At 42.5% G+C, this 12,730-nt stretch overlaps 2 protein-coding genes across 2 annotated transcripts; one reads left to right on the plus strand and one right to left on the minus strand.

The window, feature by feature from the left end:
* Window positions 1–4,596: 4,596 nt before the first annotated feature.
* EAE97_010652 (uncharacterized protein) lies at window positions 4,597–5,675 on the minus strand (the record flags this gene model as incomplete). The annotated part of the gene is made up of 3 exons (XM_038881167.1): window positions 4,597–4,664; window positions 4,721–5,527; window positions 5,597–5,675. 3 exons carry the CDS (start codon window positions 5,673–5,675, stop codon window positions 4,597–4,599), a joined length of 954 nt encoding a protein of 317 aa, XP_038728028.1.
* Window positions 5,676–8,998: 3,323 nt separating this feature from the next.
* On the plus strand, window positions 8,999–10,591 carry EAE97_010653 (uncharacterized protein; the record flags this gene model as incomplete). The annotated part of the gene is made up of 4 exons (XM_038881168.1): window positions 8,999–9,259; window positions 9,424–9,467; window positions 9,612–9,961; window positions 10,107–10,591. The coding sequence occupies 4 exons, from the start codon at window positions 8,999–9,001 to the stop codon at window positions 10,589–10,591; spliced, it is 1,140 nt and encodes a 379-aa protein (XP_038728029.1).
* Window positions 10,592–12,730: the final 2,139 nt, after the last annotated feature.

A 12,730-nucleotide genomic window follows, 5' to 3' on the forward strand; every position in this document is an offset into this window, starting at 1 on the left:
CACACCCTGCCGGTCCCGCATCTTGGTGACGCCTTTGGTGATGTACAGTGAGATGTAAGATACGCCCAGTGGGAGGGTGCCGGTATCAATATATTTACATCATTATCAACACCATCATCAACGCCATCATCAACGCCATCATCAACGCCATCATCAACGCCATCATCAACACCATCATCAACGGTATCAGCAATATTAGACAGGTGATATGACAAGGGAGTAGAATGTTAACTGTAACACCCACCCTCTAGACCCGAAGGCTTTTTGAAACGTAGATACCCTAAAATCCAATCAGGATTGAATGGCGGATATATTCACCAACCAATGAATATCTAATCAGCCGCATAGTAATCTTACATTTACTATGTTTTGTTTGTCTGGAACTCCACACATGGTAATCTTACATTTACCATGTTTTGTTTGTCTGGAACTCCACGCATGGTAATCTTACATTACCATGCTGTGTTTAGAACTCCATGCATGGCCGTCTTACATCACCATACCGCGTTGGGAACCCCATGGTGAGGTCTGTCTCGGTCTGGCCGTCTAGTACATGATTACTATACGAAGTGCTCGTGTATACTCAATATTACCTAAAGAAGCAACCAGCCCCGTCTCCGCACCTCTTTGCATCTCTCTGCACCTCGTTGTAAATCGTGAGAGAATGAGAACTACCGTTCTCCACAACAGTGAAGTCATAACGGTACATTCCTCGGTAGGTACCACATGCTAGGTAGATAGACTCGGTAGGTAGATAGGCAAAAGATGAGATATTTACCACCCCTCTTAGCACCGGAGGTTCATGAAACATCGCTCATAACTCACGATCCAAGCTCTCTAGATCTCTTGTTCATAAAACACAGATCTCGACCAAGACTCCCTAGGATCTTCAGAATTACCCAAAGAGGTACGCAACTCCGTCTCTGCATATCCATCCCCCCGAACTATCTAGGTACCGTTCTCCACCTCGTTCCCGGTACTCCTAAGTGACATCTCTAAATATCTTCAAAATTACCTTGATGGGTAGTCAGCTCCGTCATCACCACCTTCCCTTTGCCCAGCCGATATCCGAGAGCTCGTGACACACACCGTATCCATACAAATCCCCGAGATCTGCACCTTCTAAAACTAAACGGCTTGCCCTGCTACAAGTCTCTATGTTGCACCATTTATCCTCCTCCTACCTCATCCCTTTGAGCCCGTCCCGTTCCGAATCCATAGGCCTAGCGCATTTGCACAATATTGCGGCAGGTGGGATCAAAGGGAAAATCACTCAATCGGTCGATCCTTTCAGACGAGTTGTACCCCTGTGTTTTTTACCCCATACTATACTGAAACAGAAGAATAGGTCGAGTGGAGATAATTCCGCTCGAGTTGAGATGAGCCGCAGGGTTCTTACGGGGCTGCACAGTAAAAGCACTACCGGGGGGTCTAAATCACAAATTTCGATTTTATTGTCGATCATACATTAACGGTAGGAAGTTTTTCCTTGAAAGAGCGATGAGTGCGGTTTTTGTCGATCTTTATTTATGAAGTTCCTAGCTTATATCTATCGAGTTTAAGAAGGAGAAAAAGAAAATAGAAAGAATTGGCTGTAATTCGTTAGTTGATCCAGGTTCGCTGTAACACAGAGATTCTTTCTAGGATGAAGAAGACGGATAGCAGAAATCTTCCCCAGAAACGCCACATCGTCATCGTTACTCTCCTGGTCAAGCCATTCATTTCCCAAAAGAGTAGCATCTGTTTTATGGAAAATTTCTTCATCTCCTATCGTTTTATCGACTCATCTATATGAGATCTACTCACAGTGTCTAGATGACCAGAAGTATGTAGGTAGCTGACTCTACCCGTCGTTTCCGCTGACGCCACAATCCATAGTGTTTGGTTCTTGGGTTTGTGTCTATTATTTGATATGGTCGATCTCTGTCTGTCATCAATCTCGCTCTGCCATAACACTACTTGCTAGACACACCACTACTTCAAAGAATAAACGGCACAAACCCTCTAAATTTAGTCAAAGCTCCTCCTTGTTATCCTATTACTGTTCCGGTGTCTAGAGTCTGAGTACCAAGATCTAGGCGTTAAGTTCAAGTGACTTGGTCCTTTGTGAACCATAGCCCATAGGGCTCTCGGTGATAGTACGTAGTGTACTCGCTAAGAGAGAGAGAAAATTTGAAAGAAGGACCCCTGACTCGGCCTACCTTCTCTCGTGGCCATTTAAAGTTTCAACCCATTACTCGTCTTAATTTTTAATTTTTGACATTTTTGATGGCTTCGCAATGGGGTTTGACATAGTCGGGTCGGATCGGATGGGTTTCGTTTCGGCTTTTACGGTACTTTTTGATAGGGACATGATGATGTAGGCGGAACAGAATTTTCAGCTGCTAGTCCCAGCCCGCCCGGTATTACTTGTATCTTCTAGACCTTTCGATAAAGTGAAATACTATTCCTTTTTTCCCTATTTATTGCTGCTAGTGTGATTTCTTTTTCGTTCTGGATATTCTCTGAAAATTCTTTTTCGCGATCGCGAAACGGAGCTAGGACTTCAATTTATACTTTCTCTTATCTAATACAGGCTATTCAGATGAGAGCTAGCTTCTAAAGCTTAGATGCATACTCTTTCAGTCTCGATAATGATAATGAACAAACGAGTCGTCAGCGCTGAAACCATCGTCGATAATGTAAGAGGGACTCTCGTCGATGCGATCAGATAATGTCGGAAACTAAAATAGTTGAAAGAATTCCCACGTGGAAAGCCTTACAGAGTTAATTCCGCTCCGGGTGTTGCCTTTTACTAATAATAATTATCAGTTTATTTGCATTGATTGTTGATACTGTGTTGATTTCTAAGCTGGAGTGAGTGTTGGATTTCTACGCTGCTTGGTAATAATATGGTAAAGTTTGATTTCGTTCTCACTGTCGATGTTACAAATACATACTATACTGTAAGCCACTGTGTTTTGAAATCTCCAAAGTCAAAATGTAAAACTCAACAATCCTCTCGAAAGCACCGCCTCACCCATTAATCGTGGCTACATACCCATCGCTGTGGCACCATTTCCGCGCTCGTCGCCCATTACTCGTAAGATCATAGGCTTCGATTGTCACATGAATAGCCGATCTACCTTCTAGTAGGGAATTAGTTCCTTAGTCTGCCAACCACCACTAAGTTTCAAGTCTTCATCACGCAATATGGAAAAATCCTACGCACTGGACCAGTTTTGAGAACCCCTCCCCTTTCTCTGCCCACCCTTCTCCTCCATCCTCAAGCCCGCAAATCATCCGGAACCCGGACATGTTCTTCCCCTCTCAGAACTTTATCTCTTAAATCCTAAACCGCAAAACCACGTTTTTCTTCGACTCTGCCAAACTCAAAATAATAATTAACCACTGTTCTCTACCGGTAGTGTATGGGCGACGCGGTAGTACCCTCGAGATACCATTTATAATAACCGACCAAGCCCCTTTTGATCCCTGCATCAACTAGATGAAAGAAGTTTAATTTTCTAGAAGTATTTGGAGAGAACCAACTGGATGAATGTCGGGAATAAGACATGGAAATGACGTTAGTAATATATTACACTTTTTCCCTATGCACTTCATCGACGATGGTGTTTGAGTGCATGGGTAGACACCGCTAGGTTTGTAACGTTTAGATGCTAGATATTGGAAAATGAAAACACGGTGTGATGGTACATAGAAGGAGGGAGATGGCGATACATACCTGTGTATTTTAACGCCTCCAAAAATTTAGACACAGTTGAATTTCAAGAGCCCAGTTTCAATGTTAGTTTACCACACGATTGGGAACATTCCGCACAGGTATCGCATTAAGCCAACACCAGCCCTAACCCTCTGCAACCCAATAGTAGCGCGATTTAGCACAATTTACCGATCACTTGGTAGTCTAATACCTACTAAGTCTCGAAAATTCTGTATAGATAGGGTGGTTATACTTCGGATTGTAGATCTTTTCATTGGAGGGGCAAATTTGGCTCTTCCGAAATTTTCCACCGGAGTCTGATGTGATATGGTGTGATCGGGGTTTGATAGACAGTTGAAATTTTCAGGGACCACTATCGAACGGGTAAGGTGTTTGCTGTATTGAATATCTCACACGTGTGTGGTGACTGAGTTGATGTTGGTTGGAAAATGACTAAGGCCCTTTGGATATGTTGTGAAGACTGCCGGGGTAATTTAAGGTTAGAACGGTTTGTCATGTATAGTACCAGGGGGAGTTTCATTGTCAAGATATCACCATTCCCGTCAAATAAATGATACAAATTCAAAGATATCGTGAAGAAGATATGTATTTAATCTCTAGCAAACTAAATAAATGTACAAATGAAGACATTCCAAATTCAATGAGGAATCTAAGTCTGCCCTACCATTTCACTCCGTGTTGTAGCCCTGGTACCTGCAAACTCCAATGTCCCAGTGAAAAAAAAAGAATGAAAAAAGCACACAATAAAAACATATCTAGTCCTGTTGTGTATCCTAGAACTGGGTATAAAGCAGCCAACTTAACACATGTAACTCCGTCTATGCCGCTTGTACGTCGACATGTGTTCCAAAAAAATATCCCAGATCCCATTCCTAACGCCTTCCTTCACTGTGTGTTTCCTGAGAGTGTGCATTCTGTACCGTCAATAAATCTTTTTTTTCTAAGGATAGTGCTCGTCAACGGATTGTTTCTTGCGATTCGAAAGCTATGACATACCCATAGTCATAGGTACAGCGTAAGTCGACATAGGTCTGAATGCGACGGTTTGGTCCCAGATTGGACCAGCTGACCCAGGAAACGTCCAGTCTTGTGTATATGTGTTCTGGAATCCAGAATTTTGTTGGAGTGATATATCATGAGGTGGCGACATTTGTGGAATAGATCCCATAGATTGAATAGGCATCGAGAGAGGATACATGGGTTGAGACATGTGTTGCAGAGGAGTCATGGATTGATGACTTGGATATGGTGGAGAGACGGCTCCTGTGTTTTGTGGTGATCCGGTTCGAGAGGCCGAATGATGCGAATACAACGATGCGGGAGACCCTGTGAGCTCAGGGTAATCTAGAAGTTGATTTGATTCCATTGGGTTGTATATAGGTAGAAGTCCAGGTGCTTGTTGTAAACTTGGCTGAGATACGATGGGAAATTGGTATCCGGATGTAGAGCGATCCATTTCCATTCCTTCCAACATACCTTCAGCAGGGAAGCCTTGCGATGACCCTAGACTTCGCTTTTCTGGTGCAATTTTCTCTAAGGGTTGTGCTTGGCGAGGTGAGAGTACTTCTTCCGTGTCAGGATCGATATCATGCTTCAATAATAACGCCACCAGCTTCTCGTTCCGTTTTATCAACTCATCGAAACCTCTTTGCTGGCTCTCTAGCTTTTGGATTTTCTGTTCCATTTCGGTCTTTTCCTTCCTCGCCTTTTCTCTGATGTTTCTTTGGGCGTTACGATCATTTTCTCTCTTCTTCGCTAAAGCAGTCTCGTTCATGTTTGCTACGCTTCTTCGACTCTTAGTAGCTAATGATTTATGTTAGATATGGGGCGATTAAGGATGGATTGAATTGAATTATGAAGATGTTTACATACATTGAGCTTTAGTTACTCCATTCATTGTCTTGAATTCCGGTTTGGTGACAACGGAAGGTGAAGATCTATCGTCCTTCATATTGGCTTTGGTATTGGACAAGGCTACTTTTGTTGTATGAGAGATGGTAGATATGTTGGAAGATTGAAAGATGTAGTAGGATGTAGAAGATTATGGTCCACAAATATAAGTGTACCCCAAGTAATTTCCCCAGTCGTGCACTTATGTATCTTGGTCTCGAACCAAAGTGATGAGATGTTCAAGTGTATATATAAGGAAGGTTGCTTCTGAGTTTTGGATTTTGAAGGAGGGTATCGCGAAATGGTTCGTGCTTAAAATCCCCGACGAAGATGGAGCCAATATATTGACACTCGAGCTTTGAAAGTCTGGATAATTTCCCTGGTAGAGTTGCGGGGCGGATGGATCACATATGTATAGTTGTAAATGAGGGGGCCCAAGAATTGTTTTATAAGTTTTTCTAGTGGTAGAAAAGCAAAATTGGGAGAACGGATGTAGTAGGAAAGATCGGAAGGGGGAAAATTTTCGGTAAGTAGGAGAGCTTTTCGAATATATACACATTTACATTCAGTCTGCAGTTGCTTTGGTGCAAGAAATAGTCTTGATAATTGAAGCTAAATAACAATTAGTTCCATGTCAATTCATGGTCTCTCAAAAGAACGGTACTAGTTTGGTTTCTCTAAAATCCGCATTATACATCGGATATCCCCAAGGATCAGGGGGGTGTTTTCTTGATTGCTCGTATAGGTAAAGTGTTGGTGGATTGATTGACAAAGTAGGTAAGTGGGTAAGTTTTCGATTTTGTAGATCTTTCGAGGAGGGGTGCTATGTACCTACCTAGCGTCTAGTTCTGTTGCGGTGAACACTTCAAACAAATAAAAAATGATTCTTTATCACCGATTACCATCTTTCTGACTATGGATTAGTCTAGAATTCTCTTGCACAAAAATGTCACAATCTTTTCATCAACGCTACAAGAGATTCTAGAGTTGCAAGTGGCGGTTTGAAGAACCCATGCCACTTTTTCATCATTGTACATGTATCTTTTCTTTTGCCGACGTTTTGCCTCACCAAGAGAATGATTGGTTGAGGAGGGCTGAAAGGGTCCCTCCTCTTCAAAATAAGGTTTATGTTTCTTCGGGGGTCCATTTATCTTGGATTAGATTCGTACAAAGTACGTATGAACCTTTGAAGATGTATGAGGCCGATGCAAGTTCAAGCCACAAAATACCGATGCGTATCAATGTTTACGAGTTCAATAGGCTCCGAATCCCGAATGCTGAATGACATTCGGCTAATAAGCTACTGTCGCACAACATATGCGGTTGTGCCTTACATTGGCTGACAGGGTAGTGAAGATTATTTTCCGAAGCTTTTTACGATGGAGACACTTCCGCCCTTTTTCTCGCCAATTATAATGGCCACCTTGTGCAAAAGAATAGATATTTTCTGCTTTTGTTCCATAATGCTTCTCATGAATCTCATGATCTTCACCAGCTTATCTTTTCTTGTTACGAAACATAGTAGGATCGACTCTCTCTATAATGCTGCGAGGAGGGGGACTTAACGTGCCTCGAGCGTGCTTGGTATTCGGTGCAGAAACCTGAAAGATATAAAGATCTACAATTAGTCAATATTTCTTCCAAGTCATCATTTACATAATCTCATTTTCCAAGTCACTACGGGATACGAATGGGGCTTCATATGATAACTTCATATCCCCTTTTCTATTTGATGTGTATCAATACCAGGTGAATTATGAAAGTCCAAGAAATATGCTCAAAACTTCCTCCAGAACTCGCATGTTTTAATGCCCACTAGCCATGTGGCAGGGCGTGAAGTGAAGACGTTTCATAAAATATCTAGCTTTTGTGGCTCTATCGGAACTGATACAGTGACATTAGTATACTCACGGGTGTCAAATTGAAAGTTAGGTAACTGAGGTAGTACAACAGGGCCGTAAAAGGTATGCCACATCGACGAATTCTTTCCGTTGTCAAGGTCTTGTTCTCCCCGTTACAGGGGGTCGTTCTTCCCGAGCTTGACGAAAGCACGCTCAGTCTACAATTGGCTGAACAATTCAATTAGATGCTCATACCCCAACTCCATTTTCGTTCTTGAACGGGCAATTCTTCGTATCTAACCCCCAATCGGCTGAGGAGAATGGCCATCGAGCCCTACGACTACAATTAATGCTCTGATTCCAGAGTTAATTTTGGAATTTATCATATTGTTTAGGACTTCCAAGCCTACAAGGAGCTCGGCCTATCCTCCGAAAAAGCAACGCTCAGGCCATTAATTCTCACTGATTGTTAGTTCCTACTTGTTTTTTCTTTCTTCTCAATAATTATAGCTATAAATTGCAGAGTTTTAGTATTTAGATAGGTATTGATTAAATATCCTCGAAGCTATAACTAGTAATTCTGATCATTAAGCTGTTATTGGATAAGTTTAATGAAATAAAATTAGGCGAGACAGGCTCTCCAATTTTCATTCAGCCTTTATTGAACTTATAATATCTACTTTCTTCCAATCAATAAAAACGCTTTACCAAAATACCTCTTGCGTGTGAATTCCATGTTCGCATGAAGACTATTCCTCATCGTGCTTGTTAAATTCAACTTCGGGGTTTCATAACCTAATCAGGTAATTCACATCACGCTGAAGATTTGGAAATCTACGTTTCTTTTCTGTTGGTTCTTGAACGCTACCGTATTTAGCTTTCGAAAGGGTCTTGGGCTACGCATCATTTCAAAATGCTGGTTAGTACCATGAGCAAATTCCACATTGCAATTGCCGGACCCAACACAAGGACGGTATCGGCCCAAGAAATACCAAAAACAAATCGACTTAAAATCGTATTTTTCGAAGGGATCGCGATTATCTTTCTTAATAGGTCTGCAGTCGATACTATTTCTTACATCGTCCGCTTCAGTTATCAATCCACCGACGGATGAGATCGTTGTAGGACTGTATTATAGTGATATAGGAGTTAATATGGAGTTCATGGGAAATAGACAGAAAAGCAACAAAGTTTTGTTGCTCACGTCCTCTCTTCTCCTCTGTCGTAAATATGTTTTCTTCTGAGCAAATATCACGATTTCCAGCCTTTGTTGCATCAAGTTCAAAGCACATTTTTAACTTTGCAACCAGCGTGCATTAAGTCAAAGTGAAAGTATACATGTCATTGTTCTCTAGATTTGAATAATAAATCAGGTTTCTTGTTAGTACTTTTTGAATTTCTGGTAACATCTTCAATCGTTTCCCTTTCTGCTTTCCAATTTTTTAAATCTTCACTCCTAAAACCCCAGAAATTCTTGCGTTCCCATTTGCTCCAGTATTACATTCGTCTCAAATACCCACAAGCAAGATTTACCGACATCAAGATGGCTGCCAATAAAGATGTTAATGGTGGTCTAAAAAATCATTTCGTCGCTTTCCTTGGCGAATTCGTCGGAACATTTCTCTTCCTCTTCTTCGCTTATGGCGGAACACAAACCGCCAATCAGACATCTCAAAGAAACGCATCGATAGTTGCAAGTCCTGATATAAATCAATTGCTTTACATTGCTTTGGTTTTCGGCTTCAGTCTCACCGTCAACGTCTGGATCTTCTTTCGTGTTAGTGGAGGACTTTTTAACCCGGCTGTATGTATCTCCACTTTGGTCTGGACATCCAGTTCCACAGTTCCATGCAACATTGCCACCGAGTATCAGCAATAGGCCCGAGCATAGAGTTTTCCGGAATTCGGGTCCTCGATGGAGCCGATTTACTACTTTGGTGGAGGAATCCTGCTAACTAATATATGCAGGTCACATTAGCTCTTTGCCTTGTAGGTGTGGTGGGTCCAGTCAGGTAAGTTCCTGACTAAACATCAACAATTTAGGGGTCCTCTCGTCTAGAATCCTGGTGGCAGTGTTGACTGATCCACCTATCTTGCACCATATGTTCATTAGTAAGCTCTAGACGATCACACACTCACTTATGTCAAACATCTAGATCTATTTTCATATTCATAGCCCAGGTTCTTGCCTCTATCACTGCTGCCGCCGCGGTTCGAGGCCTTCTTCCTGGAGATACTGTACTCTTTAGTTGTGCACTGGCCTCCGGTACTTCCATTGCCCAAGGACTCTTCCTTGAGATGTTCTTCACTGTCGAGCTAGTGTTTACCATTCTCATGTTAGCAGCCGAGAAAACTAAAGTCACCTTCGTGGCACCTGTGGGGATAGGACTCTCGCTCTTTGTTGCGGAGTTGATGGGCGTTGCTTGGACAGGTGGTGGTTTGAATCCAGCTAGAGCATTTGGCGCAGAAGTTATCGGAGGATTTAGGGGTTATCATTGGATTTACTGTGGGTTTTCTCATTCACGGCTTAGTTTGCGCCGGTTTCATGTACACTGCTGGGTCCTTACCCCAGCTGCGTGAAACTATTTGCCGCACTATTACACTACTCACAGATGATCTCCTCTCTTTAACGAACTAACTTTTTCGTACAGGGTTAGGACCTTTCATGGGGGCAGTTCTCGCAGCGGGTTTCTACAAGGTTATCAAATATCTGAACTACGAACAGGTAAACGGTGAACAAGATCTTTCCGCTGAAGAGATACAGGTGAGAGATGAAAAGAAAGCCCGAAAGAAGGAAGAAAGGCGAAGAAAACAAAATTTTGCACATCTTTTTCAACACGGGAGAATGCATCATCATCATAATCATCACGCGAATACCAGGGGCGCAGGAGGAAATGCTGCAGATGATAGAAGGCCCAATTCAGCACCTTCTTATACAGGGCCTCCGGTTGGGACACAAGCATGGCCACATTCAGCAAGTACCACCAGGGAGACTGGGGATTTTTCGAGGTTTGCGGAGGTGGGAAGCCAGGACGGTATTGTGGTTACACGAGAGCAACCGGCAGAACAGTATAGGCAAAGCGGAGAGAGATACGTTCAGGATGCTAATGCTCAGAATGGAACCAAAACAGATTGAAACAGATGTTGGTTTAGATGGGAAAGCTATGCAGTAGGAGAGTTCGTAGGGAATTTATTGTCGATAATCTCTCTAATTGTCGAATTACGCATATGTACGATATACTGGCATTGCATTTGCCTAGCATGGGCGCAAGCATGGGGAAACAGAACACGCACACACACACACAGTACAGAAATGGGAAACCGCAAGGCAGATCTTGGGCATCTGCACTTTGGCATGACTAGATGGCGTAGAGCCGGAAGCACTCAAGCATTCAAGCATTCAAGCATAGATTTAAAGAAAGAATATTGTTTAGTTTTTATCATCTAATTTTATAAAATTTGGCAACGAGAAACCGAAATGTTCTTCTTTGCTACTAGCTAGGGAATTATACCTGGTAGATTTATACCTGGTAACTGCATAGACATGGGTTTAGAATCAGGATAAGCGTCATCCCGTCTACCTGGTGAGATGTAACCCTGCTGTAATTTCCACCAAAGATAATTCGTCAGCCATGTCTTTCTCAACTTTTCGATTTCGCGCTTAATCATATTCTGGAGACCAAAAGATGGGTGTCTTAGATTCGCGCTCTTTTTTTCGGAGGTATCCCCGCGTCCTACGACTTCTTGGCTCAAGGGTCCTTGGACTGTGCGACCACTCGTTAGATTTTCGATAGCAATCCCGCATATCGAGGCATGAGCTGAATGCATAGCCTGAATAGACCACTCCACTTGTTTGGCGATCGTATATGTTTCTCAAAGTGGACAATGTCACGTTAAATGTCCACTCCCACTTTTGAGACTTGTCTGTCTAAAAGTGGGATACCCATCCACTATTCCCATTACCCCTCAAACTAATGGGTCAAACCGTAAAGTTAAATCCACATACAGATATCGAAAGGTCTGTTCGATTAACTTGTCTAACATACCTAAGCACCCCATGGTTCGCTGTCAGTACAGTAATGATACGTCGTTTTCTGTTTATCTTTATTACAGATTTATGCCGTTATGTTATCGCAAAGAAACTTGAATGTAACCCTACCGTCGATCTATCATATTGAAGTCTGTTAAAGATTGGTCCAATACTGTAGTACACATCTTTCCACAGTAGATGGTGTTAGTGATCAGAATCTTGCCTGCATGGCACGCACACCGAGTACATATGTCATACCTACATGCTTGGTACATGCCTAGTATTTCAATTTTTCCAAACTTTTCCATGCATGCATGCGGGAAAATGCTACAACCGAGTGTTACCCTTCGTAATCAATCCGTAAAAGAGAAATCAGTGGATGATTGAAAAGAGCAATTCTGATCAGGATATGTTGGGGTTTATGTATGCGGTGGAACGATGTTACCTGAAGGTGTTCGCGCGGTCGTTCACCGTCTTTCTTTCATCACTGGGCGTTTGTACTGGACAGTTAATTTATTAAAAATTTTCGAGCTGCTATCATTGCGTCATCTGATGATGTACTTTTTTTCAAAGCGCAAGTGAACCCTGCGAAGTTTTCCAGGAGGTATTGATGGGGGATTGAGTGTTGTCAGATTATGGCATGATATTGACGTCTTTCATTATCATGTCCAGTAAGGGTGAGGGAGATGCCATTTTCCATTCTAGACGGCCACGTTATGATTGCTGTTGTTGTCATGAGCATACGCAAGCTCAAACCCAAGTTCGTGTTTCGTCTGCTTGGAGGTTGACTACTGTTCAGATCACAAGGCAGGCAAAACAGCTTTCTCTAGCGACAAACCGGCCAATGTCATAGTTGTTTCAAAAGGTAGTCGTGAGGCCAGAATCGAGCGGGGGTGAAAGAGAGCAGTCTGGAAATGAGCATCGTCTGGAGGGGAAGTGTCATTTACTTCTATATCAACTACCATACTCTATTATCCACATATCTAAGCCCTACCCCCCCCACCTACTACACTACCTCCACAATTCAAACAAAGCCAGTCTGACACCTTCCCTTATCATGAAAAGCCAAGCTATCGCTAGAGATGATTTACGGTGTTGTGGGCCATTCGTGCAATGATAGACGCCGCTGGCAGTGCATACAGGGGGGTTGTCTTTGGGATGTTGCGAATTTTTCGAACTGCGAGTTGATAAGCTGGGAGAAGAATTCTTTGAGCGGGTCTTTTCAGCATTCCATACTTTTCTCTC

The sequence above is a fragment of the Botrytis byssoidea genome, assembly GCF_014898295.1.
Source record: "Botrytis byssoidea strain MUCL 94 chromosome Unknown BBYS_029, whole genome shotgun sequence".
Lineage (NCBI taxonomy): Eukaryota > Fungi > Ascomycota > Leotiomycetes > Helotiales > Sclerotiniaceae > Botrytis > Botrytis byssoidea.